This window comes from Taeniopygia guttata, chromosome 10, assembly GCF_048771995.1.
Source record: "Taeniopygia guttata chromosome 10, bTaeGut7.mat, whole genome shotgun sequence".
Taxonomy (NCBI): Eukaryota; Metazoa; Chordata; class Aves; order Passeriformes; family Estrildidae; genus Taeniopygia; species Taeniopygia guttata.
The window spans coordinates 12,185,540-12,210,521 of record NC_133035.1 but is presented as its reverse complement, the minus strand read 5'-3'; the positions used below and the strand labels follow the sequence as shown (position 1 = coordinate 12,210,521).

Here is a 24,982-nt window from a genome sequence, read left to right as displayed (position 1 = left end):
TGCAGTTTTCACAGGAAGAAAATGGTAGAGATACAAGAAAAACATAATAGAACTTTTCAGAGAAGCAAAGTGAATTTCAAACAGCTCAAAATCAATATTATTTCCCAACTGTGAACAATTATTTATAACCTAAATAAGAAAAGACTTCCACTGCAGCAAATTATATTACATTAACACTTAAGAGCAGACCTTCATAATTGATTTATCTTGTCATAAATCAGGATGACTGAGTAGCTTCTTTAAATGACAGACTGAGCCCTGTTCACTGTCAGAAACTGAACCAATGACCATGAAGAAATGGAAAATTTCTTTCTGAGGAGCTCTTAAGAGGGAAAAGGTTCCTAAACTTCCTGGAAGCATCAGCACTGCAAGCCTTGACACAATGCATCGAACATGCTCTAACAAAGAATCCCAGAAGGAGAAATTCCTTTTGACAGTCTTTTTAACATACTTTAATTCCTGTCTGGTCCTACCACATGTTCAGTGAGGTGTTGGAATTGTGTTTTCAATTGTGCTCGATGAAACTACAACAGTGCAATGTTTGTTCTTTGTATCTACATTTGACTCTCCAGAGATAAGGCCACTATTAAAACAATCAATTCAACCTGCCTACAAAACCCAAAATACTTACAATAACAGTAGTAGTGCAGGGAGGACAACCACAGGACTGCTGATGTAAGTGATCACTGTGTTGAACCATGTGGGAAAATCATTTTGAATCGTTTCAGAAACAATATCATATATTTTTTCTTGACCACTATAGGAGGTGTGGGAGGAAAAAAAAAGTAAAATTAAGTTGTAAGGAATCCTGAGTATATTTGTTAAGCAGTGTTGCACTGAATAATAAAAAAGCTTGGAGGGTGCTTGAATGAAGACACAAGACAGTGATGTTTGGGAGATTTCTCAGTGTAAATATAAACTAACTAAATTATATATATAAAGCAAACCAACTCAGAACTTTGACCTATTCACCTTATTAAACCATAAACAATACAATATTGGTAGCAGAAAAGCTTTGTCCTCTCAACTTGTTTTGAATTTACATCTAATTTATAAATTAAAAAAATTAAAAATGTGTAATTTGTGTATTATGAAACATGATAAGCTTATTGGAAGAGGGGGAAGTAAAATCTTTGCGATTTTCATTGGTCCATTATACCTTACCTGAAGGGGCCACAGCTTAAGGATGGCTTATATCTGGCAATAGCAAAGATGGTTGGCAACATGCACAAGAACAGCATAAACAGCAACATGGCCAAGTAGAAATTATTGGATCTGCAAGAAGGTGTAACATGTTTCAGATTATACTTATCAGAGAGAAAACCAGAGGCAACATAAAAGGTGCAAATCTGAATTCTACCTATCCAGTTCAAGATTATGTCTGACAGATGAAAATCATTCTGCTATAATTAGAAAGTCTGAACAGAGATGGTTTAAACAGATCTTAATGATCAAAATTCTATTTGCAATGTTTTCCAGATACCACTGTTGCAGTTCGAGAACTGGTTAGAAAGGGTTGCACCCTTTGACAAAAGCCACCCTTACTGCCCAGTTGTGTTGGGGAAGAAAAAGAACATCATCAGAAGTCAATTAATCTTAACAAAATGTTAGAAATTCCTGCTTATTAAGAATTAAAGATGCCCAGAATTATTTCCATTTAAAAAAAAACAATTTAAATATTCATAATGATAAAAAAATGAGGAAATGTGTTGTGCAATGCAATGGACAAAAGCAGATATTGCAAATCTTTTAGAGAGAAACAGCAAGAAATAGGACTTGCAGCAGTTAATACATATAGGTTATTGTGGTCTGTCAGATTTGTATGGAATTAAAGCATTTATGTTAGGCCATAATAGCTATCTAGGAACATTCCCTGACATATTTTTTAGTTCTTGCATATCTTCAACTACCGTCCCTCATGAGCCCTCCAGTTTCTCACTAACTATATCTTTTTCCTCAGACCTTTGCTATCAGTGTTAGTGTGAAATTTGATTGTCAACTTTTAAAGCTAAAATCTCCTGTAATTTTCTTCATATTGAAGAAAGATATTTCCATTGCCTGCATTTGATTTTTTCCTTATCTTTCATTCTCATTTTGACTCACCGAGATGCTCTGAAAACCTGCTGGTGTGGTACATTGCACGTCAGCACAGCCCAGCTCCTCAGGTACATGAGTCCAATCAACTTGAGCACATTGAATGCTGGTAAGCAAGGTGAAAAGAAAGCTCCCATCCTGGAAACATCATATAATATCATATCAATCATATAATATCATATCAATCATATCGTATCATGTCATATCATATCAGTGCTCAGTGTTGCCAGAAGCCTTTTGATAGCAATAGAATAGACTAAAAAAACCCCCAAAATTCACAGCAGGTAAACAGATTAATAATATTAATTATTAATTAATAACAGATGATCTCTTAATATAAAAGACTACACTGTCAATATCCTAGTTAAATCGGTTTCATTTAAATAATCAGATTGACTTAGCAATCAGCCAACAAAGGACAAGAAGAAACACATAAAGACTACATACCAGATCATTCCTTGGTTGTAGACCAAATGCAATACATTCTCTGCAATTTTGAATTCTCCATATTCTGGCTACAAGAGACACAGTGTAAGAAGAATACCTTGGTCTTAATCTTGTTTTCAGGCCATTTATTAGGTGTATTTGACTGAATCATACAGTACATGGCCTGAAACATCCAGATCAAATACCAGCTGCTGGCAGGCAGTGGGAACACAGCAGAACCTACTCTGCAGGCAGGGATTAAACAAACCTTTTCCTCTTTATTTTACTTCTCATCTTTAAGAACAAACAGTCCACAGTATTTCAAGCCAACAGCTTCTTGCTAACCAAATATTACTCACTGTAATTTTCTTAGAGGGCTGTGTGCAGTTGGTTGCTGTTTCTTGGTAAAGATGTTACAGCTGCAGAAAAGAGGATGTGGGGAACAGCTACATGCCCTCTGTGTCACGTTAGACTGTGAGAACTGCTCTATGATATTATTTTGTGAAAACCAAATATTTTTGCCATATGAGTAGGCTTGAGAAAAACATTAATCTCAGCATTTATCCTGTACCCTCCAATTTAAACTCAGTGTGAGCTGTGCCTTTCTAGATGTGTGCTACCAAGAAGTTATTCCTCTGCAGAAAGACTTTAAGGACATTTAGTACTGAGAGAAGGAGCCTACCGATCCTCAACATCTTAGCTTGATATAATAAGGATTGTACTTACAAACTTGCTTTCTAGATCCCAGCACCAGCAATCACTCAAATACCGGACACACAGTCCACGGAAAAAATCAATTAGCAGGATGCTTGCAACTGTGAAAATCATGTCGATAATTGAAAGCTTGAGCATCTCCTGAAATACACATTGTTCACACACACTGAGTCATTCTGAAAGCAAACAGACTGCATATGGCACTTTTGCATTTGTGATTGTATTTTTGACTCAAGTTCAGTATTCTGATAAAATATTAATTGAATATATGAATTATTTCCCTTTAAGAGGAGGTGTCATATTGAATCTGCAGATTTTCTGCACCCCAAAGGTGGGAATATGGCACTGCTGTCCAGCTGGCCCCATTCCTACAAACTGAGGGGATTTTGAAACCTTTTGTTATTGTTCTCTCTCCCTCTGAAAAAGTGAAGAGCACTTGATTGTCTAGAGATTTATTGAGGCAGAATGAATAGAGACTTCTGATATGGAACAAATGATCAAGAGCACAATCTTGTGCTTGTTTCAGGTTTGCATCTCCATCTCTCGAGGCAGCAATCTGAATCTGCACACAGTGCATGTTGCTGTTAGTATGTCTTTGTAGCCTTGTTTCTCTGTAGGGCTTAGAAGGATGTATCCTGTTAAAATATGATCTGTATCACAGATCTGTACAGATCTGCCTGTGCAGAGCTGAAGACAGAGACCAAACTTGGCAAAAGAACATTTGAACAGCACTAAACATACTGTAGCTACTGAACAAAACCCAAAGCTTGTATCTGTGGCCATAGCACTTTGCACAATCTTTACTTTTCCTATGTCATCCTTAGCTAAATTCTGAAATTTATACAAAGAAAAGTTCTAAAATTAAACACAGCACAACACAATTTTAATTTTTTGTCAAACGCGAATTAAGTAGAGTAAATTGATGACAATAAAACAATTACGTACTTGACCAACATATGTCTCCCAGCACTGATCCTGTGGGTTCTGGGTGTTAAAGTAAATTGTTTGGTTAACCAGTGAGTCTGTCAGGCCTTGGGTGCGATGCTCTTCCAATGTGACAAAGCCATTTCTCTTAATTTGTACATTAGGAATGGTTAAATTGCCGTCCTTAGAAAGAGCGTTGGTTGCTAAGGAGATGGTAGAATTACTTGCATTGTTGTTCACGTCAGAGTCCTGAAATAATAAATGTCCCAAAAGCTACTTTTTAACTGTGCATAGGTGCAGATGTCTGCACCTTCTACAGCACACACACACACAGAGGACATTTTTTCATATATTTCCAAGCAGCAGTTAGGCAACTGTTAAACAGCTGTGAATGGACAGGGTGTCAGATGGAGCACCAAAGGGCAGGGCTTAAAGCTAATTTAGGTAGGTGAAAATATTTGACCTACAGTGATGAGGTTTTTTTACTTTAAGAGTTCAGCAATGCACAGAAATCTATTTATCTCACTACATCAGCAATCAAATGGATCCAGTTACCCTTAAAAATGAATTTAAAATGCTCTATAAGTAGTTGTAAATAAACATTACTCTCTAAACTTAACTTTACAATCCTATCAATCCATAATATTTTAATTATTTCAAACAATTTTAATCTAACTTCATATACTTCACAATAAACAGAATTCTTCTATAAAGTCTACTAGCTTTACACATCAGAAAACATCAAGTTAAACTTACAGTGACACTCATACTGTCCACTTTATCCAGGAGGGCAATGATTAAACTGTAGAGGTTTCCCAGGTAGAGGACAAGAACCCTGAAAAGAGAATAAAATATGGATTACCAGCACTGGTAACCATTGGTTTCTCAAACATTCTCTGGTTTGGCTGTACTAAACATGAACCAGATCACACTTCTCCTTTCCTCCTTTTTTCTCCACATATATTTTACACTGAATAATGCCCATACCTGGCAAGCTGGAAGCGAAGAGTGGTCCTTGGATGATACATCTCCAGAGCTGCCACAAGTTCAAAAGCAGAGGGTGCAATCATTGTGATCAGTGACACAACTACACTGACCTGTGGAACAGAAACATACAGTGGTTGATGAAGGTCTTCTGTGGAATCTTGGGCTGATTGAAGTACTGCGGAGGCACATGCTTTGGTGATTGCTTTTCTTGGAGGAGATGCTTTTAAAAGGTATTATTGACATTAGTAATAACAGTAGTTATGATCAAAAATTATAGATTTGGAATACAACTTGGAAGTCCTTACTCCAGATATTGTAGCTTTAAAGTTCTACTTTATTAATTGAAATTAAAAGTTATCATGTAGGAAATACGGTGCTAGCATCTTCCTCTGGAATGGGTGAGTGGCTTCTTCATGACTATTCGCTTTCTACTCTCACTCATTCCTCTGAATGAAACAGTCACAGAATGAAATAGTCACAGAATTTTCAGTGATAATGAAAATACTGAATTGGTCACTGCTATCAAAGCCAATTCCTTTCTAGTCCATCAGTTTGCTCAGTTCAGACCTGGGCATAAAAGTAGATTTGTAAGTGACAGGAGAGATTAAGCTTTCTGCTCACAAAATAGGGACCTGCTAGAACTACAGTGTCTGTGAAATGAGCACCTGCACCCCACTCTGCCCAGTTCAGCTGCACTCACACCTGGCTGCAGAGCTGAAGGAACAAGTGCACCCAGGCAGATCCAGGTCTGCCACGCATTCCTCATTTCTCCTGGCTCATCTCTTGCTATTTACTCCTCTGTGCACAATATTGCTACAGAAAGCACCCAGACAACAATCCTGCTTCTAACAGAGAGGTGGCATAAAGACAGTACCTCATTTTTTTCCCAAAGAGTCAATTCCTTTTTGGTGCGCTCTAACCTTTGGGATCGATCCACGACAAAGTAGATGATGTAAATACTTCCCGCAAGGGACAGAAGCACGAGGATGTTTGCAATAATTCTTAAGCTTATGGTCACTGCCCTAGGAAAAAAAGGAAGATACAACCAATACAGCAGGTTGTCCTATGGCACCAGGGGTCGTTCTAACAGGGTTTGGATGTATAAAACAAGCAGATTAGCACCGATATCTGCATTGAAACAGTGCTTTGAAAAGTATATCTTATCTCATATACATACAAGTTTTTGCTTTTCTTCTTTTCCTGTTCTTCCAATATAGCTTCCTTGAAAGAAACACAGCATTACCATTTTAATAATGTTCAAAAAAAATAATGCACATATCTTTCACAGAAATTAAAGTATACTAATAAAAAAACCATCACATCCTGGAGGTGCAAGCAGATAAATAGCACTGTTCTCATTGATTTGTAGCACTGATATGTGATATTAAAAAGTGATGGAGATTTCTGAGAAACAAATACACAGTAATCAGATACTCGGGCAATTTCAGCTGTGCATGTTCAAGGAGATAGAAATTTCGGGTTACACTTCCAGATTTTTTGGCAGAATGTGCCTTTAAAATCTGAGTCACTAATATAATATAGTACTGTCAAAGTTAATCCTCAGTCATTGAAATAACTAAATAACATAGCTTATTAGTTTGTCCTTGTCAGAATTTGAAGTAATTTTTGTGTAATGATAATGAGACTACACCACATTTGGTTAATAAATTACTTTTGATAAAACCACATATGTTCTTAAATTCTAGATGCAAAATATCTATATTTTTAACAGTTTTCTAAAATTGAGAGACCTGTAAAATGTCCCTCCATTTGTTATGGAGAGATGAAATAAACTATAGAATCATACAATATCTCAAGTTGGAGAGGACCCATAAAGACCATTGAGTCCAACTTCCTGACACTTAGAGGAATACTTAAAACTAAACCATTTCACTAAAAGCATCATCCAGATGCTCCTTGGACTTCAACAGGCTTGATGCCATGGCCACTTCCCTGAGGACCCTGATTAATAGCTGATAAAGTAAAGAAGAAAGAACAATAAATTGAGTTCAGAAATTTATAAACCAAAGAAAGAGATATAAAACTTATTATCATGTAAAAAAGCATCTTGTAAAATATGAGCTGTTGAACATGGATGCCCTGAGGCATAAAACTCTTCCTTTGCATAAAAACAATTATACATTCTGTAAATTTGTTTATTTTCCTGCCAAATCAATTGTTAATATGAATTTCATTCCAACACTCTATGAAATTTCATCACTAGCATATTTGTTTCTGGTTATCTAACTTCTTGTCACACATACAGGCACATTAAATAAAACTCTCCCAAGGAATGACACAATGGCCTTGCTGGGATGGCAGCAAATATGATATGCCTGTAATACCACACAGATGTGATACTAGCCCTCCCCTAGGCAAATAGATATGCAAATAAATCCAAAAAATCCTATAGGAAGTTCAAGGGCGTGAGAGGAAAAACTTACATGGCTTACAATTTAACAAATAAATCAACTTGAACTAATTCAAAGGTCAGTTGCTCACCCTGATGCTGTTGACTATGGCAGCAGCTTTACTCTCTGCAGCCTCAGGGTTTCCTATCAAATAGTCCCAAGCACAGAACAGTCTCCAGCAGAAAGTGTAATTTTCATCAGAGGCACTTGCTAAACTCATTCTTGAGTTCTTTGCCATTCTGTAAAAAACATAACAGGTATTTAACTGCTTCTGGCGTGTGAAGATGGTAACGAAGAAAGTCACTGGTTTGGTTCATGGTTTTCAGATATTTATACATTTAGAGCTACCAAAGGTTGCAGAAATTAGTATCACTGTTGGCAGCTTTCTGAAGAACATAAAACACAGTGAGATGCAGCTCATGAACTTGACTTTACATCTAGAGAGAAATGACTCACTGTGGAAGGGCATTTCAATATTTACAGTCTTTACAACTGACAAATAAAGCAAATAAATTTTACTGTGGGCATACACCTATTTCAGTTTTACAACCTCTAGGTAGGATCCAGCTGAAATATATAATCACTAACATCACTGTTACAGGAATTAAATCTAGTTTGGCATAACTAGTGATTGTGCACAAGGTCTGTTTTTTTTTTTGCTGTTTTAAACCTCAAAATATATATTACTGTCAAAGAGAAACCCAGGGCCATTTTACAGACCTTGGCAACAAGAAAGAAAACACCTCCTACTCATGCCAGGTGAGCAAGGTGGCAGAATATTGCAAAACATAGGAAATGAAATGAAGATTAATGGCCTGTGAAAGAAAGGCCATCTGAAAGGACAATGTTAAAGGGGAGCATTACACAGCTAAGCAAAGGATCACTGAGCTAAGTCAGAAGAAAAGCTGATCATGTCTAGAAATTGCAGATGTGTAGATCGGTGTCAAATATACTGGTGACCCTCGGCACAAACCAGCAGGTAGATTAAAAATAAATGAAAAGGGAAGGTTTGACCTCAAAACTGAGAGCTATTACAGACAGCACTGAAAACATCCCTGGACTGCAGTGTGCCAGATGAATAGGTATCCAGAAGGGAAGAGAAAGCAGATCAGGAGAGGATAGAGTGACCTTGCCCCTTCTCCAAGCATTGCACATCCCTGGATTTATAGTCAGCACAGGCAGTCTTGCTCTCTCTGCTAAGTAACTCCCACTCCTTCCCTTCCACAGCAAAGAAATTAAGCTTACATTCCAATGGGATGCCACGTACCCACTAAAGCAATGCAAATGGTATTACACCTAGGATGGCACTTTTATATTTGTATTTCAATAGAGGGGAATATTAATAATGCTGAAAGCATTACAGTTCAAATATAAATCCTGTCATAGCAGTATTTATTACAGAAAAGAGGGGAAAGGACTTCCACAGGTGTTGGGCCTTAAACTGCACCAATACAAAGCTTGCAGATGATTTATGCTGCCCTCCTTTTAAAGGCTGGGAAATGGAAAAGAGAATGAGAATTACAGCAAGATAAAGGGCAATCTAGAGTTGAACTCTGCCTCCATGATACTAGCAGAGGTGAGCATGTTAATAGAACTGCACAGAATAAATACGGAGGAAGAGGAGTAAATACCATTGCTGATTGCCTGAACACACAAGTTTAGGAACAGCAGGAAATGAGCAGTCTTACTTTTTTAGAAGAATGATGAAGCTGTAAGCAAACACAGCCATTCCAACAAGGAAGTAGGCAAGAGGCAGCCGGTATCCAGCTTTCCCAATCTTCCTGTCCCGACCATAGTAGCCATAAAACAGAACAGAGTACTGGAGGTAGCCCTGCAAAGACCAGAGCCCGTCAGTAAGAGCAGTAACCAACAATTACAACAGAACAGCAACAGCAAAATAACAAGGAGTGGTTTGAGTCTTGCCCCTAGGGACCAGATGGTGTCCAGGTCTTGAGCAGATGCAATGTTCTCCTTGGGAATGGTCTTGCTGACTGTGCTGCCGAACGGGGCCCCGGCCAGGAGCTGTGGGAGAGAGAGGAGGTCTCAGGAGATGGGAAAGAGAGAGGAGGTCTCAGGAGATGGGAAAGAGAGAGAAACTCTCAGGAGATGGGAAAGAGAGAGAAACTCTCAGGAGCTGCACGAGCCCATCTGAGCCTGGGCTGCACAGTGGAGCCCATCCAGAGCTGCCCACATGTGTGGTGCTCTCAGGGTAGCAAGTGCTGTCTCAGCTCTGTGCCAGCTTTAAAAGCCATGCTTTCTATGTGAGCATTTTTAAATTAAATGGGGCAGTGTTTGATCTCAAAATGATAGTTCAGGATTAAATTTATTTTTCCTTAAAAATTAAAAAGTGAATGTGAATACAATTTTTTTCCTATTTGTTCGAGGGGTATTTACTTTTTTATTTTGTGCAGTGAGAATAAAATCAGGTATTCCCATGTTTTATGATAACACTATAAAAGCACAGGGTAGGTGAGGCAAAATAATAAGTGTGAATAATTTAACAAAGTTCACAAATTGCCTTACTCATATGCAAGAACTAAATAAAGTTGTGGCTGTTCAGAACTTGTAGGAAAAGCTTTCTAATGGACAATAATCCAGAGTCTGGAGAGGGATGTTTTGTTTTTCTTAGTGTCATTTATACTTCTCATTAGTGTAAATGACACTAATAGGACTTAAGTGTACTCAACACCCACTACATCTTTTAAGAATGGCTTTTTTATTTTAGTAATCAAATAAAAACATATTCTCTAAAAACATTAGTACCATGTTGACAAAATACTATCTTGAACACTAATAGAAAAAGTCTGTTATCCTTGGCAGAGAAAAACCTCTTAATAGGGGAATTTATTTTAAATAATTCATTTTACAGGGTACATTTCAAACGGATGCATACTTAAAGTGTGGTGTTTATTCCATTGAGAAAGGAAAGTTCAACAGTAAGTGCTTCTCTGTAAATATTAACAGTGTGTTCTTACCTCTGGTAGGACTACAAATGCTCCTGTCATTATGGTAAGGACAATATTGATTCCAAACAGCCATCTCAGGAAGATGAAGTAAGAGGCAACTCCAGACCCAAAATGACCTTAAACCACAAAAAACCATTATGTGACCCGCACAGTCTATAAAAGATTGCATCATTTATCCATGAAGTGTTTGAATAACAGGTCAAAAAGAAAAATCTCTCTTATGGAGGACATTTAGCAAACTAGAGAACTTTTTCATTTTCAGAATCCCAAAGGAACAAAATTGACTTTTTTAAAAGTTATCCCCCATCTAAGATTATCAATGAGAACTGAGACACCAGAAAATGATGAAAAAGCAAATTTTTAAGTAAAGAATTCACTGCTGAAAATATGCATTTAACTCCTTCTCAAATATTATTTAATTCAGTACATTTAAAAAATACACTATAAGACTCAGCATTTTAACAAGTGTTTTACTAATACCATTACATCTTTATACTTACTCTCTATTTTCTTTATTCTCATTTCCCAAGGAATAAAGATTACCACAAAATTGTATGCAAGTCGAATAAACTTCTTCCAAAGCTGAGAAAAAAGCAGAAAAATATGATAATTCTTTGCATGAAAAAAAAATTAAAAATGATGTGCTAAGTATTTTGCTCATGTCTTATCTTTTATCACAAGAACTGTTATAAACATTGGTGGCTAAGGTCTTGTTAGGAGCATAATGCCTCAAAGGAATTTCTCTTAGAGGAAAAATACACTTTTTTATTTAACAGCAGCAAATGTAACTGCTATATTCTCAGCTCTATGTATTGTAGCCAACACCTGCAAAAATCCTGTGGTTATATTTAGTATAGTCTTTATTAACCCACATTTTTTACAAAGCTGGAGGATCAGAGGCTCTTCCTGCACACACCGTACACATGTGGGAGAAAAAGTAAAATCCACTTGTGCAAAAGTGAGAGCAATTTTTGAGTTGTTGAGTTAGAACTATAACTTCACAGTATCAACAGGAAAAAAAAATTGTATTCTAGGCATTAAAGTATTTTTAGTACAGTTAGATATTAAAATCCCTCCTATATTTTATTTAGGCATTTTTAATAGCAGTGTCAATATTCTATCACATAATTCAATCTCCTAATATTAAAGAAGAGTAAATAAAATTTTAATTACTGAAAATATAATCAGTCTCTTTGGCTAAAGTTAATTAATATTTATGATTATATGGACATTTCATTGCCTGAATGGGAGGTATTTTAATTACAAAAATTTAGATGCTGGGAACTACGTGGGAATTTCTGGGTTTGCAACTTTCAGTTCAGGGTACACAGGGCTGAGAAAGGACTCAAGCACCTTGTACCAGCTGCACTACAAATTTATAAAGAATAACAAGGTGCTCACAGTGAAGCAAATTTTACTAAAATTATCATTTGATAGCTATCATCTCTTTTCCTCCCTACTATGTAGTTGAATGGGTAATTTACGCTCTTAGAAGCCACAGTATGGGCATCTGGCTTTAACTGAGGAAAAAAACCCAAAAACACAGCGACAAAGAAAGTATAAAATAATTGAATTGAAAAAATAAAATTGCTTTCAGTGTCAAGATAGTAAATATATATTTTAACTTAAATTTTCATAAATAATACCATGACTGGACTGTTCAATAACGAGCACTATATATTATGCAAGTTTGAAAAACTTATGTAAATACATATACACCTAGTGGCTGCATTTTGTTCTTAGCACATGTTCAGCCACTGAGTTCTTAACTTTGATGATGTAGTGCTTGTTTTGTTGTGCTAAAATTTTTGTCTCCTTGGTCACCATGCTATCTTATAAGAAAATATGCAGGAAAAAAATCACTTCCAGTTAAAAAAAACCAAAAAGAACAAAACAAAACAAAACAAAAAAAACCCACACTAAAAAAAGGGCAGCTCATTCTGTTGCTGTTGCTGAATTTAGCCCTAATGTAAAGCCTAAAGCTCCTAATTTGTGCTAGGATAAAAGAATACAGACCCCCTACACATAATGAGTGGTACTAGTTAACTGCTGAATTACACCCCTGTGCTGAATGTCTTCATGCAAATACAACAGAGGCAGTAAGACACAAACTTTTATTCACTGTGAACTCTAAGATAAAAGCTTTTGGGTTTGTATAGGAAGAATTATATGAACAAGCACTGAGCCCAATCTCTGATTTACTGACATTCTGATTTAGGACTTCTCTTTCTAGCTAAAGTCCTGGTTCCACTCATATCAAAGGCAAAAAATAGTGTTTATTTTAACAGCATTTTTACTTCCACTGCCTTTGCCACACATGCAAAGGCAGAACAAGGCAAACTTACTCTTTCTACATTGGAAAGTGCTTCTGGGGGCCAGCACCTCAGAGCACCAGATACATGTGCAGCTCTTCACTTGTTCTCATCAATAAAAAGCATGGTGTTCTATTGGCCTAACCCTGCCTTTTTGAATTAAGATAAATTAGTAATTAAAAGTCTACTTGTTATGACAACAAAAATATTTTTGATTGCTTAGATGACTAAAGAAGTCTTCTCTTGGTTGCTTATTAAATACAATTTCCTGCATATTATAAATTTCCAGAAACTCACGCCAGTGTCTATTTTCAGTGGTGTAAATAGATTTGCTAATATTTGATTCAAATTCTCTGAGTATAATGCAAGCAAAACCCCTTCTTTAATAATGTATTTAACATAAGCTATTGTAGGATTGTCTTCCAAACTAAAAGCTAGACACATTTTTCATACTAGTCTATTGAACTGTGGCCCCAGTTTGTTGAAATAGCTCTTTAGAGGATATTGCATCATGTTTGTTGCTATCCCAGTCTCATCACCCCCTCTAACAGGCATCAACATTTGTAGGCTGTCTGAAAAGAAAGCTTATACTGCATTAACAGAAGGATATTCATCCCTCAGCACATGAAATTAGTCTGCAAAATCGTAATTACTAAAATTACAATGGAAAAAAAAAAAAAGGAGAAAAAAATAAAGAAGCTTTTATCTGCTTTTTTCTCTCTCTGCAATCCCAAGCTGAAGTATTAGGAGCGCATAGCAAACACACACTTCTGTGAATCAGAACTGCAAATGGCTGTTGGTGGGAAGAAGAGATTTCAGAGATTTGAGGGGAAGCAGCCATACCTCTGCCCCAGCAGCCTGGTAACCTCTGGTTCTCGTGAGCCTCCCTTCGTACTTCAGCACGATCTCCTTCGCCTGCCTGCGCAACAGGGGAGCGTCAGTCTCCACAGATCCCATTGCTCACATCGCCCATTCTGCACGAGCAGCATCCACAAAACGGCCCAAGTGCTCTGAAATACAGCCATGGGCTGTCCCACCATCAGCCCCAACCCAGGCAATGCATGTTTTCTGACTATTGAGTCTTTTGCAGATACTTCAAACCACTCAGACTTTTGTCTGAGAGAACTTAGCATTCAAGAGTTTGACTGCAGGGAGAGTTTTCTGTTCCTCTAATTTATTTATCTGTCCTTTTGTTTCAAAATCTTTCTTTTAAAGTGGTAGAACCCAAATGAGGAAAACAGCAAGATGCCCTGTACAGTCTGGTAATTTTCTGTGGATACGGACATCTCTTCTGCAGGTATGGAGTAGCTGTCTTGTGAGATGCAAAGAGGGGCATGTTCCTCTGGTCATACAGTCTTTGACCTCAGCAGAAGGTGGATTGGGACCAAGATCTGATCAAAAGGAACTGGAAAGCAGGAAGTCACAGGCTGTGCCTAAGAGAGAAAAACCTCTCTTTGCCAGATGATACAAGGGCTTTTGGTAGGGTAGGGATTCCTCGGGGCTACACTGCCATCTGAGCACCGTACAGAGTTTTGAGAGAAAATGCCAGATGAAAAGGGCAAAAAAACCCCAAGCATCACACAGATCATGAGGTGAAAGACCTGACATAGTTTTGACAGGTGACCTGAAGAATTAGTCACATGCAATTTCATTGGAAATTTGGAATTATAATGACTGAAATCCTAGACCGTGAAACACATTTTTACTACACTGACCATACTTTTTAAACACAGGTGTCCAGTATTTATTGCATTTACAGTATGTTGTCTGAAGCTATGACCAGCTTCTGTCATCACACCATGTAATTACCTTAAAAAGGCAGACTGGTTCTCCTTTTTGGGACACAGTGAAACAATTTAACTTAAAAGCATATTATGGAGCATTATCAAAAGCCTTCCTTGAGACCAATGAATAGATGACAGTCTCTTTTAGTAGTTAATAGCCAAAGCATGATTTCTTGCTCTCTTGTGCTGTGACTTTCTAAAGGGAGCCACAGGAATGCACCAGAGACAACTTCACTTACACACTGTCCACCCAGAGGCTGCTGCCTTCAGCCAGCCCTCAGATCTTCCCAGAGCATCCGCATGGAACACTTTCCTAGCAGCTCTAAATCACTCCTGTTCTCAAACCCTTCCATTTACACTGGAACAGTCCCGAGGCTGGAAGCACTGTCACAGTCAGTGAGCCTGAAAATCTCTGTGCAGCACCTTTACCTGAGCGCCCTCAGCTTCTGCCTCATCGGCCACGGCCGGCAGCGGATGTTGGACATGATCTCCTTCTGGTACTGGATGTTCTGAAATATCTGCTCTGGGTCATGGCTCTCAGCCTTCTCCTCAGCAGCATCGTCATCCGAGTTGCTGGCAGCCCAGCACAAAGCCCACGAGAGCAAAAAGGAGACAAGTTATTCCTGTTGGATTCCCAGCAAAGCATTGATTTGCACAGGATCCAACTCTTAGAGCATTGTAAAAACAATGAACTCACAACACCTTATTGTTTTAAAGTTAAATAATTATTTGGATGGTTTCTCCACCTCCAGGACATACCTCTTTCCCTCCCCACCACTTGCTGGTCAGTCATAAATTATCCCCACTCCTGACCATGAATCCCAGTTTTTCTTATCCAATCATTTCCAGCCATTCTGCTCGTACATCACGCTAGCAAGACTGCCTGTAGATTTTTCTGGAAGAATGTGCTGTCTAAACATTAGAGAGGACAGATAGCATTCATTTTTTAAACATACCCATTATTTTAATTTCAATAATGATAAAATATTTTATTGTTAGAATGAGGGCAGCAGGTGATTCAGTCATGGTCAGTGTCTACCCTATTCTCTGCTGAGGAGCACAGGGGTGTGCGACTCCACATACCAAGAACTACTTGTCCCTGTGAAAAGATTCCTGTGCTTTGATGCAGATTTCTGTAGATGATTATTAAATCATCTTTTTTGATGCTGTCACCACATTTGCTAAGCTACAGCTCTTGCAATTCCCTGTTGGTCTATGAAACAGCAGCAATATTCATTCTTACGGAGGATTAGGTCTAAAAAGCTGTGGTGACTGTTTCTCCCTGAATACATGAAGGGATCTGAAGTATTGCTGCAACCACCAGCCAGGAAGTTTCCCAACTGTATTGCTGTGTACTTACTGGGAAAGTTCCCTGCAATTTTGATTAAAAGCCTTTTAATCACATAGAAATAAATCATAACCTAAACCATGCCATGGAAGAATATATGGGGGACATACTTCATCAGACCACTAATCTGTTGGTCTGCAGTCCTGTCCCTTCAGTCACAGGGGATATTCAGGAGAAATTTATAATTTCACAGGAGAAGAAAAAGAGATTTTGTACCATGCTATACCCTGAGCTCTTTGGAGTTACTTTGCTTTATGTACAGTGCTTATGTTTCAGTATGAAATGTGACTTTGGCAAAATTAAAAAAAAAAACACACAAAAAATGTTTGAAATACATCTTAAAATACAGAGAAGGATTTTTCTCATGCTCATTTCCATGCTACCACACTGTTACTCAAACCAGACTACTTTCCCCAGTCCGACACACGCTCTGTCTGCATGAAAGTGAAAAGACAAGATCCCACTGCCGTGCCAGACAAAGCAGACTCTCCCCTGAGAGAGGCTGGCTCCCTTACCTGTGGGGAGGCTCCTGGTAGGTGTAGATGCCAGTCTGCCGCTTCACCGTGCGCTGCTTCTTGCAGGACTTGGCAGCCCTGGGCGCAGGGGAGCCCTGTGCTGCTGCCATGGTGGCAGGTGGGACCCTGCAGGGCTGGGAGGCAGCTGGAGCTCGCTGCTCAGGCGTCTCAGCAGCAGCCAAATGTTATTAAGCAGAGAGCAGCCAGTGCTGCGAGCCCTGTGGAGCAGAGGATCAGTTCTGGTGCTCCAGCCTGGAGGAACTGCTGCTGCCTGGCAGTGCCTTAAAGCCACAGCACACGGCAGCCCCACCACTGCCCCTCGAAGGCCAGGTCAAGGTGGGAAGCAGATTTCAAAGCTTCAACTCTTAATTCACAGCCAGATTTGCCTTGTTGTGGATGAGGGACATCCCTCTGAGTGCCACCCAGCACACCGCACTGGCCCGCTCTCAGTGGTGCTGCCAACAAACACTGTAGGTGCTCTTGGTGTTTCTGCTGCCTGTGCTTGACACAAGCTTCTTGCTCTGCAAAAGCAAGGTGGTTTGTGTTTTGGACTTCAGCATCAGAGAAACATGCAATGGCATTCTCCCACAGGACTTCCAGTTTTAGTGGTGGAGTCTCCTGACACCCTTTCTATGGTCAGCACCAACAGAACCTCTCTGTCAGCATCTCTGTGGTGCTGGGCTTGGTTGCCAGGATAGAATAAACTGCTCCAGGCTCTGCTGGGGCCAGGGAAGTGAATTTTTAGGGCTTTTCTCCATCATAGAAGTTATATATATTCTGGTGCCATTATCAAAACATGGCAAAAATACTAGATATTAATAGTTCCTGCAACCATAATTTGATGCTCAAAAAGTGGGAGTGAAAGGAAGAGTTTGCAGAGTTTTTACTTGTTCCTAACTTGGTATTTTCGCTCCTTAATAGCTCTGCACACAGTGCAGCAACAATTTTGATTGCATAAATCAATGGTCTGTTGTAGTTAACTTTTGTTTGCAGTGTCTCACAAAAAGAACATTTAGTTCTTGCTTCTAAATTTCCTGTAGAGGATAGCACAGGCTGCTTTTTCTCTCCACCTTGAATTAATCTGAAGTATTGCCACTTGGTGAGACTTTTCACTTTTTTACTGTCTATTGTCCTAGACTTATTTAGTTAACTAAAGGGCTAAGTGGTCACAAGCCTTATCTTTTGTTACAGTATTGGAAGAGTAAGTCCATTTGGTGTAATTGACTGAATTTCTGAGATGACAAGTAAGGACCAGATAAATATGATTCTGCATTTCTAAAATGTATCTCACAATAAAGCCTAGAGTTTGCTAGCTGGGTGAAGCTTCCCTAGAAATCTGCGAGTTGCATTAGCACAAATCAGAATGGTAAAGAAATGCCCCTATTCAGAGTTCAGCTGTATTCTGCACCACAGAATATGTCATATGCATGACTATTAAAGCCTGCTAAGACCCACTGTGTGGGGCTTTTTCTGTGAACTGAACTCTCTAGTCCCAACCTCACTCTGAGCATCTCTTGCACCCACCTCCCTTAGCCCCTGTAGAGACTAAAGCCTTTGGACTCCAGTTTTCAGCTTACCATGGATGGATCACAGAAAAAAAATACTTTTTTCTGTACTGTGTTTTATTTTTTCTTTCATTTGAAGTCTATAAAACAAAGGCTGTTAGATCTTTGACATCTCAGTCTTTGTGTACCATTCCTAAATCCACAAACCTTTAAATGGCTTTCCTATTTGGCTGCCAGTTCACATGACAAAGAAAACATCCCACTCTCCTCTCCCTGTCAGACCATGCATCGAGTGAAAGCAAACAGCCAAAAGGAATACATATCAGCCCAGAATTCTCCCCTAAAAAGTCTTATTACTTTTTCCTAGCTGGAAAAACAAAGAAACTATTCTGGATGCCAGGAACACCCTTTAGAGAACTGCAAACATACCCACATCATCACTTTTTTTGACATGCCACAAGATATATTTTCAATTATATAATTTAAAAGCAGGAATATGTTAGTTCAAATGTCCTTCCTTGTCTGTAGTTGTTTTCCTTTGCAGCTCAGCCAGTGGCACAGCACTGGGGGCAGGTTCTGCTGCCTGTGCTCATGAGCATAAGTGCCCCTCTGCTCAGGCCACTCTACCACAGTCCATCCTTGATTATTCCACCATGTGCATAAACATTAATCTCATATTGCAGATAAACACTCACCCAAATGCCCCAAAAGGCAGGTTTTGACACAGTAACAGTCTGAATTCCCCAGAAGACATAAGCTAGATCTCCAAAATATGCAGGAGAGAAACACAGATATCTCTCTATCTGTACTACCATTCCTGCCTCATAGCTTTCCTTGAGATTTTAGATGTCCTGCATTTCAGCTGAAGGAACCACAGTGGAGAGATTAAAATCTAACATCATCTATAATTCCTAGAGATGACTCTATTTCACAAATAAAGCAGTATCCTTTAGTGTCATGGTGTTACAGCACTACCAAACCCATTAAAACACTAACATTACTGATTGACATGGATTTAATTGGCTAGTGTATGTTAATGTGTCAATGAGGCAGACAAATTTTGTTCCCCTTTGTTAGAAGAAAGCTGAGGATCTAAAAAAAACAAAGGGACAATTTAAAGCTGACATTTATACAGCTCTAATAGTGCCAGTGCTGGAGGCACATACATCATGTGAAGTTACTACCAAACACTAAAAGCACAATGAGCAGCAAGAGACTTATGGATTCCGAGCCCATCTGACAGAAGGATGCAGGGAAAATGGAAAGCAAGCTTCAAGGACTTAGCCCTGAAGCTGGCAATATCCTCTGTTGTCCATGATCCCTGCAGCAGCCTCTAAAGAATTCAAGTGTTAACTCAGATCACAAAGAGGGTTTTAGTTTTGCTTTTCAACTCAGCCAGCAGTCCAGCAACCAGAACACCCAGCTGCCCATTTCAATATGCTCTATTGAATCCAGAAACCTGCTTGGGTTTGTTTTAGTCTGAGTGAATACTACAGGGGTTATAGATTTGATTTCAATTGCTATTAACGGGATGGAAAACAGGACATTAGCCTTTTACTGCAAAACTTTCAGCTCTCTGTGTGTAATAGGAAGACTCAAATTTGATCCATAGGATCATTTTGCATGTTCAAACACTTACCCAGGAAAGAGCTGGGCTGGTGAACTCTGCTTACTGACAATTCAAGGAAACAGTAGGCTTTATTCTTTCCCATATCCTTTATTCCCATAGAGGTAGAGTTTAAATTTTACCCATCATTCCAGTGATGCAGTTCAACTCAGGACTTTTCAAAATCTCCCAGCTTGGGAGATTCAGAACATCGCTGATCTCAATTTCAAGGTAAAAAAATTAAGAAAGGGACAAGTTTTCCAGTCATCTTGGTAAGAAAAAGAGAATATTATCCCTCACATCCATAAGTACAGAAAACAAAGGTGGGGGGGAAGCATTTGGAAACACTGACCAAGACAGCTTGTGTATTTTTAAGTGAAGTAGTCATGAGTAGTGCTGAAAACATTCACAGACTCCAGTGATAGGCAGTGATGCTGTAGGGCATCCAGGTTTGTGTGAAAACACTGAAGCTCCTCATAGCTAGAGGACCTTTACTTGCAGAGCTGAAAGAGCTAAGATGAAAAGACACAGCAGTTAGACTTCAAAGACAGACTGTTAATTCTCAGATTGGAATCTCAGTTCACCTGTTTAGTCCCCAGAGGTAACACAGATATGCAGCTGGACATAAGAGCACTTATGGGATTTCTAGGTAACAGTGCCAAAGCCATTGTTTTCACTTACTGAGAATAAAATTGATCTATTGAGCTCTGGTAAATCATTCTCTCCTTCTAAAATTGTTTGGACAGTCTAATTTCATACAGTAGGTTCTGCTCTTCAATTTTAGCATGTTCATAACTCTTGCTGACATTTATCACACTTGGATCAAGGAGAATGCTCTCATTGTAGTTCAATTTTCTTTGTGAATTCACATCCCACGTAAAAAAAATTCCATTTCAAAAGCTCCTCCTGTGCAGTTAACTGATCTTACAGCATCATGAGATTACTATTTTTATTCTTGGATGAGTTTCATTACTATTAAAATATACATTTCTGTAACAGTACAACTCCAAAGAGAATATATTGAAATCAAAATTTTCAGGAGTGTTTTAGAGACCAGTACTAAGACAGAGGCTAAGGAAGAAAACCAAGGGAAGCAAAGGAGCTGAAGACAAACAGAAACAGCCACAAGCCAAACCAAACACCCATGGAGGGGCAGAACAGCATTAAAGCTTTTATAGCCAGTTCAGCTGATGCCTTGGCTTGCAGCCCTGCCCTTCCCTACCTGGCTCACTGTCCCTGGGACTTGTGGCTCTCTACTTTCAGGTGGCAAAAAAGTAACTAGACACCATCAGAAAACTGATTTTTCAAGAATACATAAGCTGCTGTTTCTTCTGCTATGAGGAAATCAGTATTTTCTTTGCCTAATGATGAAATCAGTATTTTCTTTGCCAGCAGTCTGGCGTGCGTCCCACAGATGTGTGCATTTCACCAGAGACCTTTTTGAAAGCACTGTAACCAAATTATTTTCCAGACTTATGTGAGTCATTACAAGCCAGGCCTAGGAGTCAGTGAAAATGAAGATAATTTTAGACTATTTAATAAATTAATTTAAAAAAACAAGAAATTTGTCATTTTAGATGAAGAAAGCAACTGAAAATGTGGCAGAAAGTAACTGAACAGCCAGGACTTTCCAGAGTGATGATATCTGGGACAAGGTTGCCAGTCCAAACCCTGGAAGAGGTGGGATGTATCTGGAGCAGACATCCATAAAAATCTATTTCTAGTTTCCTTGGGTTTTGTAACATCCACTCAATTTCCCAGGCTAAAATCCCACCCTAATTTTAAAGGCTTTGGCACTGGAATAGTAAGATTAGTTCACCTACTTTTATTGACTAACATCTTCACAAAGGAGATGTTCATAAAAAATGGGCAAGGAAATTCAGATGAGCTTAATTCACTGCATAAGGAATGTTAGTAATTCTATTACAACCTAGGAGGTTGTTTAGGTACACAATACTGAACTCATTAGCAAACAGTAATCATCATTTGTCCAAGAAAAGACCACAAATGCAGCTCCTCAAATTACTGTCTGCAAAGAGAAGAGCTTATTCCTCTCGCTCTCCAGGATATTGCATCAACACTGTGCTTGGGAAAGCTGGGGGTGCCAGGCTGTGGTTACATCACCTGAATTCAGATCTGGAAATAGATCAAGAAACTATGAAGGAAAAACTCTGAAAGTGTAACAGAACAAAAAAGGAAAGCTTTGGAAACTTCAAAATATTACACCCTTGCACAAAATTACTTTAAATATTTTTCACACAAAGACAGTGTGCTTTAAATACTGCAATAACTCAGTGCAATAAAATTGGTCATTTCTTCTTACCCTACCCCAATGACACACCTCTATATCTAAAAATAATGATATTCAGACTGATGTTTGTTAGAAGTAGGGAACATGTTATTAATTTTATACATTCTGAGAAGCATTGTGCTGCCTGAGCTTACTAAATATCAGATGACCTTGAAAGTGCCTGAGTCACGGGCAGTTCAAGCTGCAGCCTAAACAACCATCCTAAATCTTATACATCGTCACATACTCATTATCTGGACTTTGTACTTTCCTACCACTGAGGGATTTTCACATAAATTATACAGGAAATGAAGCAAAATGCAATTACATTCTCCAACAGCTCCAAGGCAGATAGATAGCAAAGCCATGCAGCACAGTTCAAGAGTCAGCTTTCAACAAATGTCACCTATTAGGAAGAATCTAAATGAAACATACATCACTAAGCCTCCCACTTCTAAATTATATCATTATCTCATCACTAGGACAAGCAGTTATAAGGTTACAGCGATTTCAAATAATCAGCTTTCAAACAGATTTCTCAAAGGGACTTTTCATCTTTGCTTTTACACATCACCATTTGGACTTTCACATATACCAGAAAATTCTATTATACTATATTAAATTGAGTTATCCCAATGAAAACATCTCTAGTAAGGTTAACCCAGACACTTAATAATCCATTAGCACCCTCGGTTTTTCAACATAACAAGTTTTCTCATAATAGCTTTTCAGTCTCAAAAGTAAAAGACACAGCTATGGAACTTCTGAGTGTTCTGAATGGATGGGATTCAGCTGAACAGTGGGATTTTATTCATCACTGCAATGATGAATAAAATAATATTTTTCCCCTGCTTTCAGTGGATGGTAAGTCAGCCCCACAGCCCTTGCATTAACTGCTCATAGCCCAGGTCCTAGGAGACCACATGGAACACTCATATCTTCAAGGGAGGATCCCTTCTTAACCCATTTTTTAAAGTGAGGATCTTGGAATTTTTTGTTGCTTGCATTTGGGGGGCTTTTATGGGTGCTACCCTCAGTGCAAAAACATTAAAAAAATACAAAATGCAGTTTACAAACATTAGGTAAACACTAGCAAAATCTTGATACATATATTTCAAGTAGTCCTTTCTTCCCAGGATCTCACCATGCAAACACCTTTATATGCTGCTGAATTTATTATCACTGAGGTTATGGACATCAAGTGTTTGAGGCCAAAAGTTACAAGAAAAGCCTCAATTCATAAAGCAGTGAAGAGACTTAGTTGCTGTGGTAATGATCTCCTCCCTGCCAGCACACATTAAACACATGCTGGTTTTTGTAAGTAAATCTATTTTGTGTTCACTGGTCTCATGGTAGGTTTGATTTCCTCTGTAGGTGGAATGTTTTGAGAAAGCTCTTTAATAGCCAGCATGGGCTTTGCTAAATTAACCCATCTAAGATTTGAGATGTGCTAGGAAGATGCACATGAGCAGCCTCTAAAGCTCAGCTGAAGCAAAACAATTTAAATCTTAGTAAGAAAATTATGACTCACAACCTACCATTAATATTTAGCTTTTCATTATTATTACACAACAAACTAAGTCTGATTTTTTTCACTCCCCTTTCTTGTATTTCCTGCTTATGGCATAATCATTAAGTTCTCATTACAGTATTTAAATTTCACACTTTTAAACACCACCATATATTCTTCTCAAGGTTTAAGATGTGCAGTTCTTAAATTTAATTCTTAATTTTAAAATATTTCTAAGGTGACACCTAAATGCAGAAAACATATCAAAATAATTAAATAATATTTTTTAGGTTTAATTAAATGAGTGCAATCACTTCACAACTTGTAAATCATCTTAGTTGTAACCAATACTGATTTGTTTAATTGGGTAATAGGTTTATATGCTTAAATAGCTAAACTAAACCAACTACAAGGTAGGAAGTTATTTAATTCAGCCTGTGCAGACCTTTAGATTTGCATTTTATTTCAAAGCACATAAAGGTGAACGAGAAAACAGAACCATTGAAAATATTGCTTTATGGTTTAATTAGTCCTTTCAGGATATATTCTTGTTTTTAAATAGATAGCATATCTATCAATAGGAAAGAAAATGTTATGGAAGTGGTGACATCTAGGAAAAAAAAAAACCACAAAAAAAACCAAAAGTGAAAGTTCTTATAAAAAGTCTTACTTTTTATGAGTAAAAATATTTTCCTTTGAAGCTGTGTTTTTATTATCACACAATGAATCTTCTGCCATCACAAACACAGATGTTCCCTTAAATCTGCACAAATGCCAAGAGCTCTTTGTCTTAGTATCCACTCTGGAAGGCCTTTTATGTTAATGAGGATATATTAGCAATTTATTAAGTAAAGTTCCTGCATCTGCTGCTGGTCCTTAGCCTTTCCCTCTGTGTGGTCCAAGTCGAGCATAGCCCAAGATGAGCCTGGGGAAGGCAAAGAACATCATGAGCGGTGCAGGGGAGCAGGTGAGGACAGCACCCTGCCCCATCTGTGCCAGAAATGCATTTGGGGGAAGAATTTGATGCATCCAGGGGTGATCAGTGGGATGGGAACCCCTTCACCTCCATGTGACAGGAGGAGATGGGTGAAGGATCCGAGAAGCCAAACTGGAATTGCTGCCCTGAATGCAACGCCCTGGTGATTAATTTCACCTTTAGATGCTGTTTCCAGACCTGGGCGGGGGCAAAAGCCATTCCCACCCTTATTGCACGTATGAACATAAATCACCACAAGGATCGGTGCTCCCAGGAGAACTTAGAGGATTTGCAACATCCCTCTCTGCTGGAGGATGCTGGCAGGCAGGCAGCTTTTGGATTTTCCCTGCAGAGATCCGAACGCTCCACCCTGTGGCCAAACTGCTCCCTCATACACGGGTCCCTTTGGGAAAGGTGTTTTACCTCCAAGAAAATTTAGATTAACTCTCGGAAAAGAAGCAAAACATTGGAAAGAAGGTGTTTTCAGCTAAAAAAAAAAAATAAATAAACACCTCAATAAATTCTCCAGATACAGTCACGTGTATCTGGTTTAATTCAGAGCATTGGATGGCCACAGATAAACCCGAGAGCACTAAAGTCACAGGAAAATGATG

At 38.5% G+C, this 24,982-nt stretch overlaps 1 protein-coding gene across 2 annotated transcripts in view; it reads right to left on the bottom strand.

The window, feature by feature from the left end:
* TMC3 (transmembrane channel like 3) overlaps positions 1-24,846 on the bottom strand; it is a 28,728-nt gene extending 3,882 nt beyond the window's left edge. The window contains exons 1-18 of one of the 2 annotated variants that reach the window (XM_030281871.4): positions 16,482-24,846; positions 15,048-15,191; positions 13,678-13,753; positions 11,023-11,104; positions 10,532-10,638; positions 9,480-9,578; positions 9,245-9,387; positions 7,648-7,795; positions 6,323-6,366; positions 6,020-6,167; positions 5,146-5,255; positions 4,915-4,993; positions 4,180-4,407; positions 3,247-3,375; positions 2,542-2,609; positions 2,104-2,232; positions 1,165-1,275; positions 632-757 (exon numbers count right to left, since the gene is read on the bottom strand). In XM_030281871.4, the coding sequence (XP_030137731.3) occupies positions 632-757; positions 1,165-1,275; positions 2,104-2,232; positions 2,542-2,609; positions 3,247-3,375; positions 4,180-4,407; positions 4,915-4,993; positions 5,146-5,255; positions 6,020-6,167; positions 6,323-6,366; positions 7,648-7,795; positions 9,245-9,387; positions 9,480-9,578; positions 10,532-10,638; positions 11,023-11,104; positions 13,678-13,753; positions 15,048-15,191; positions 16,482-16,591 (2,081 nt within the window). In that variant the 5' untranslated portion in view covers positions 16,592-24,846. The remainder of the gene's footprint in view (positions 1-631; positions 758-1,164; positions 1,276-2,103; positions 2,233-2,541; positions 2,610-3,246; positions 3,376-4,179; positions 4,408-4,914; positions 4,994-5,145; positions 5,256-6,019; positions 6,168-6,322; positions 6,367-7,647; positions 7,796-9,244; positions 9,388-9,479; positions 9,579-10,531; positions 10,639-11,022; positions 11,105-13,677; positions 13,754-15,047; positions 15,192-16,481) is intronic. The other variant, XM_072934145.1, reaches the window with a different exon arrangement.
* Between the last annotated feature and the right edge of the window lie 136 nt (positions 24,847-24,982).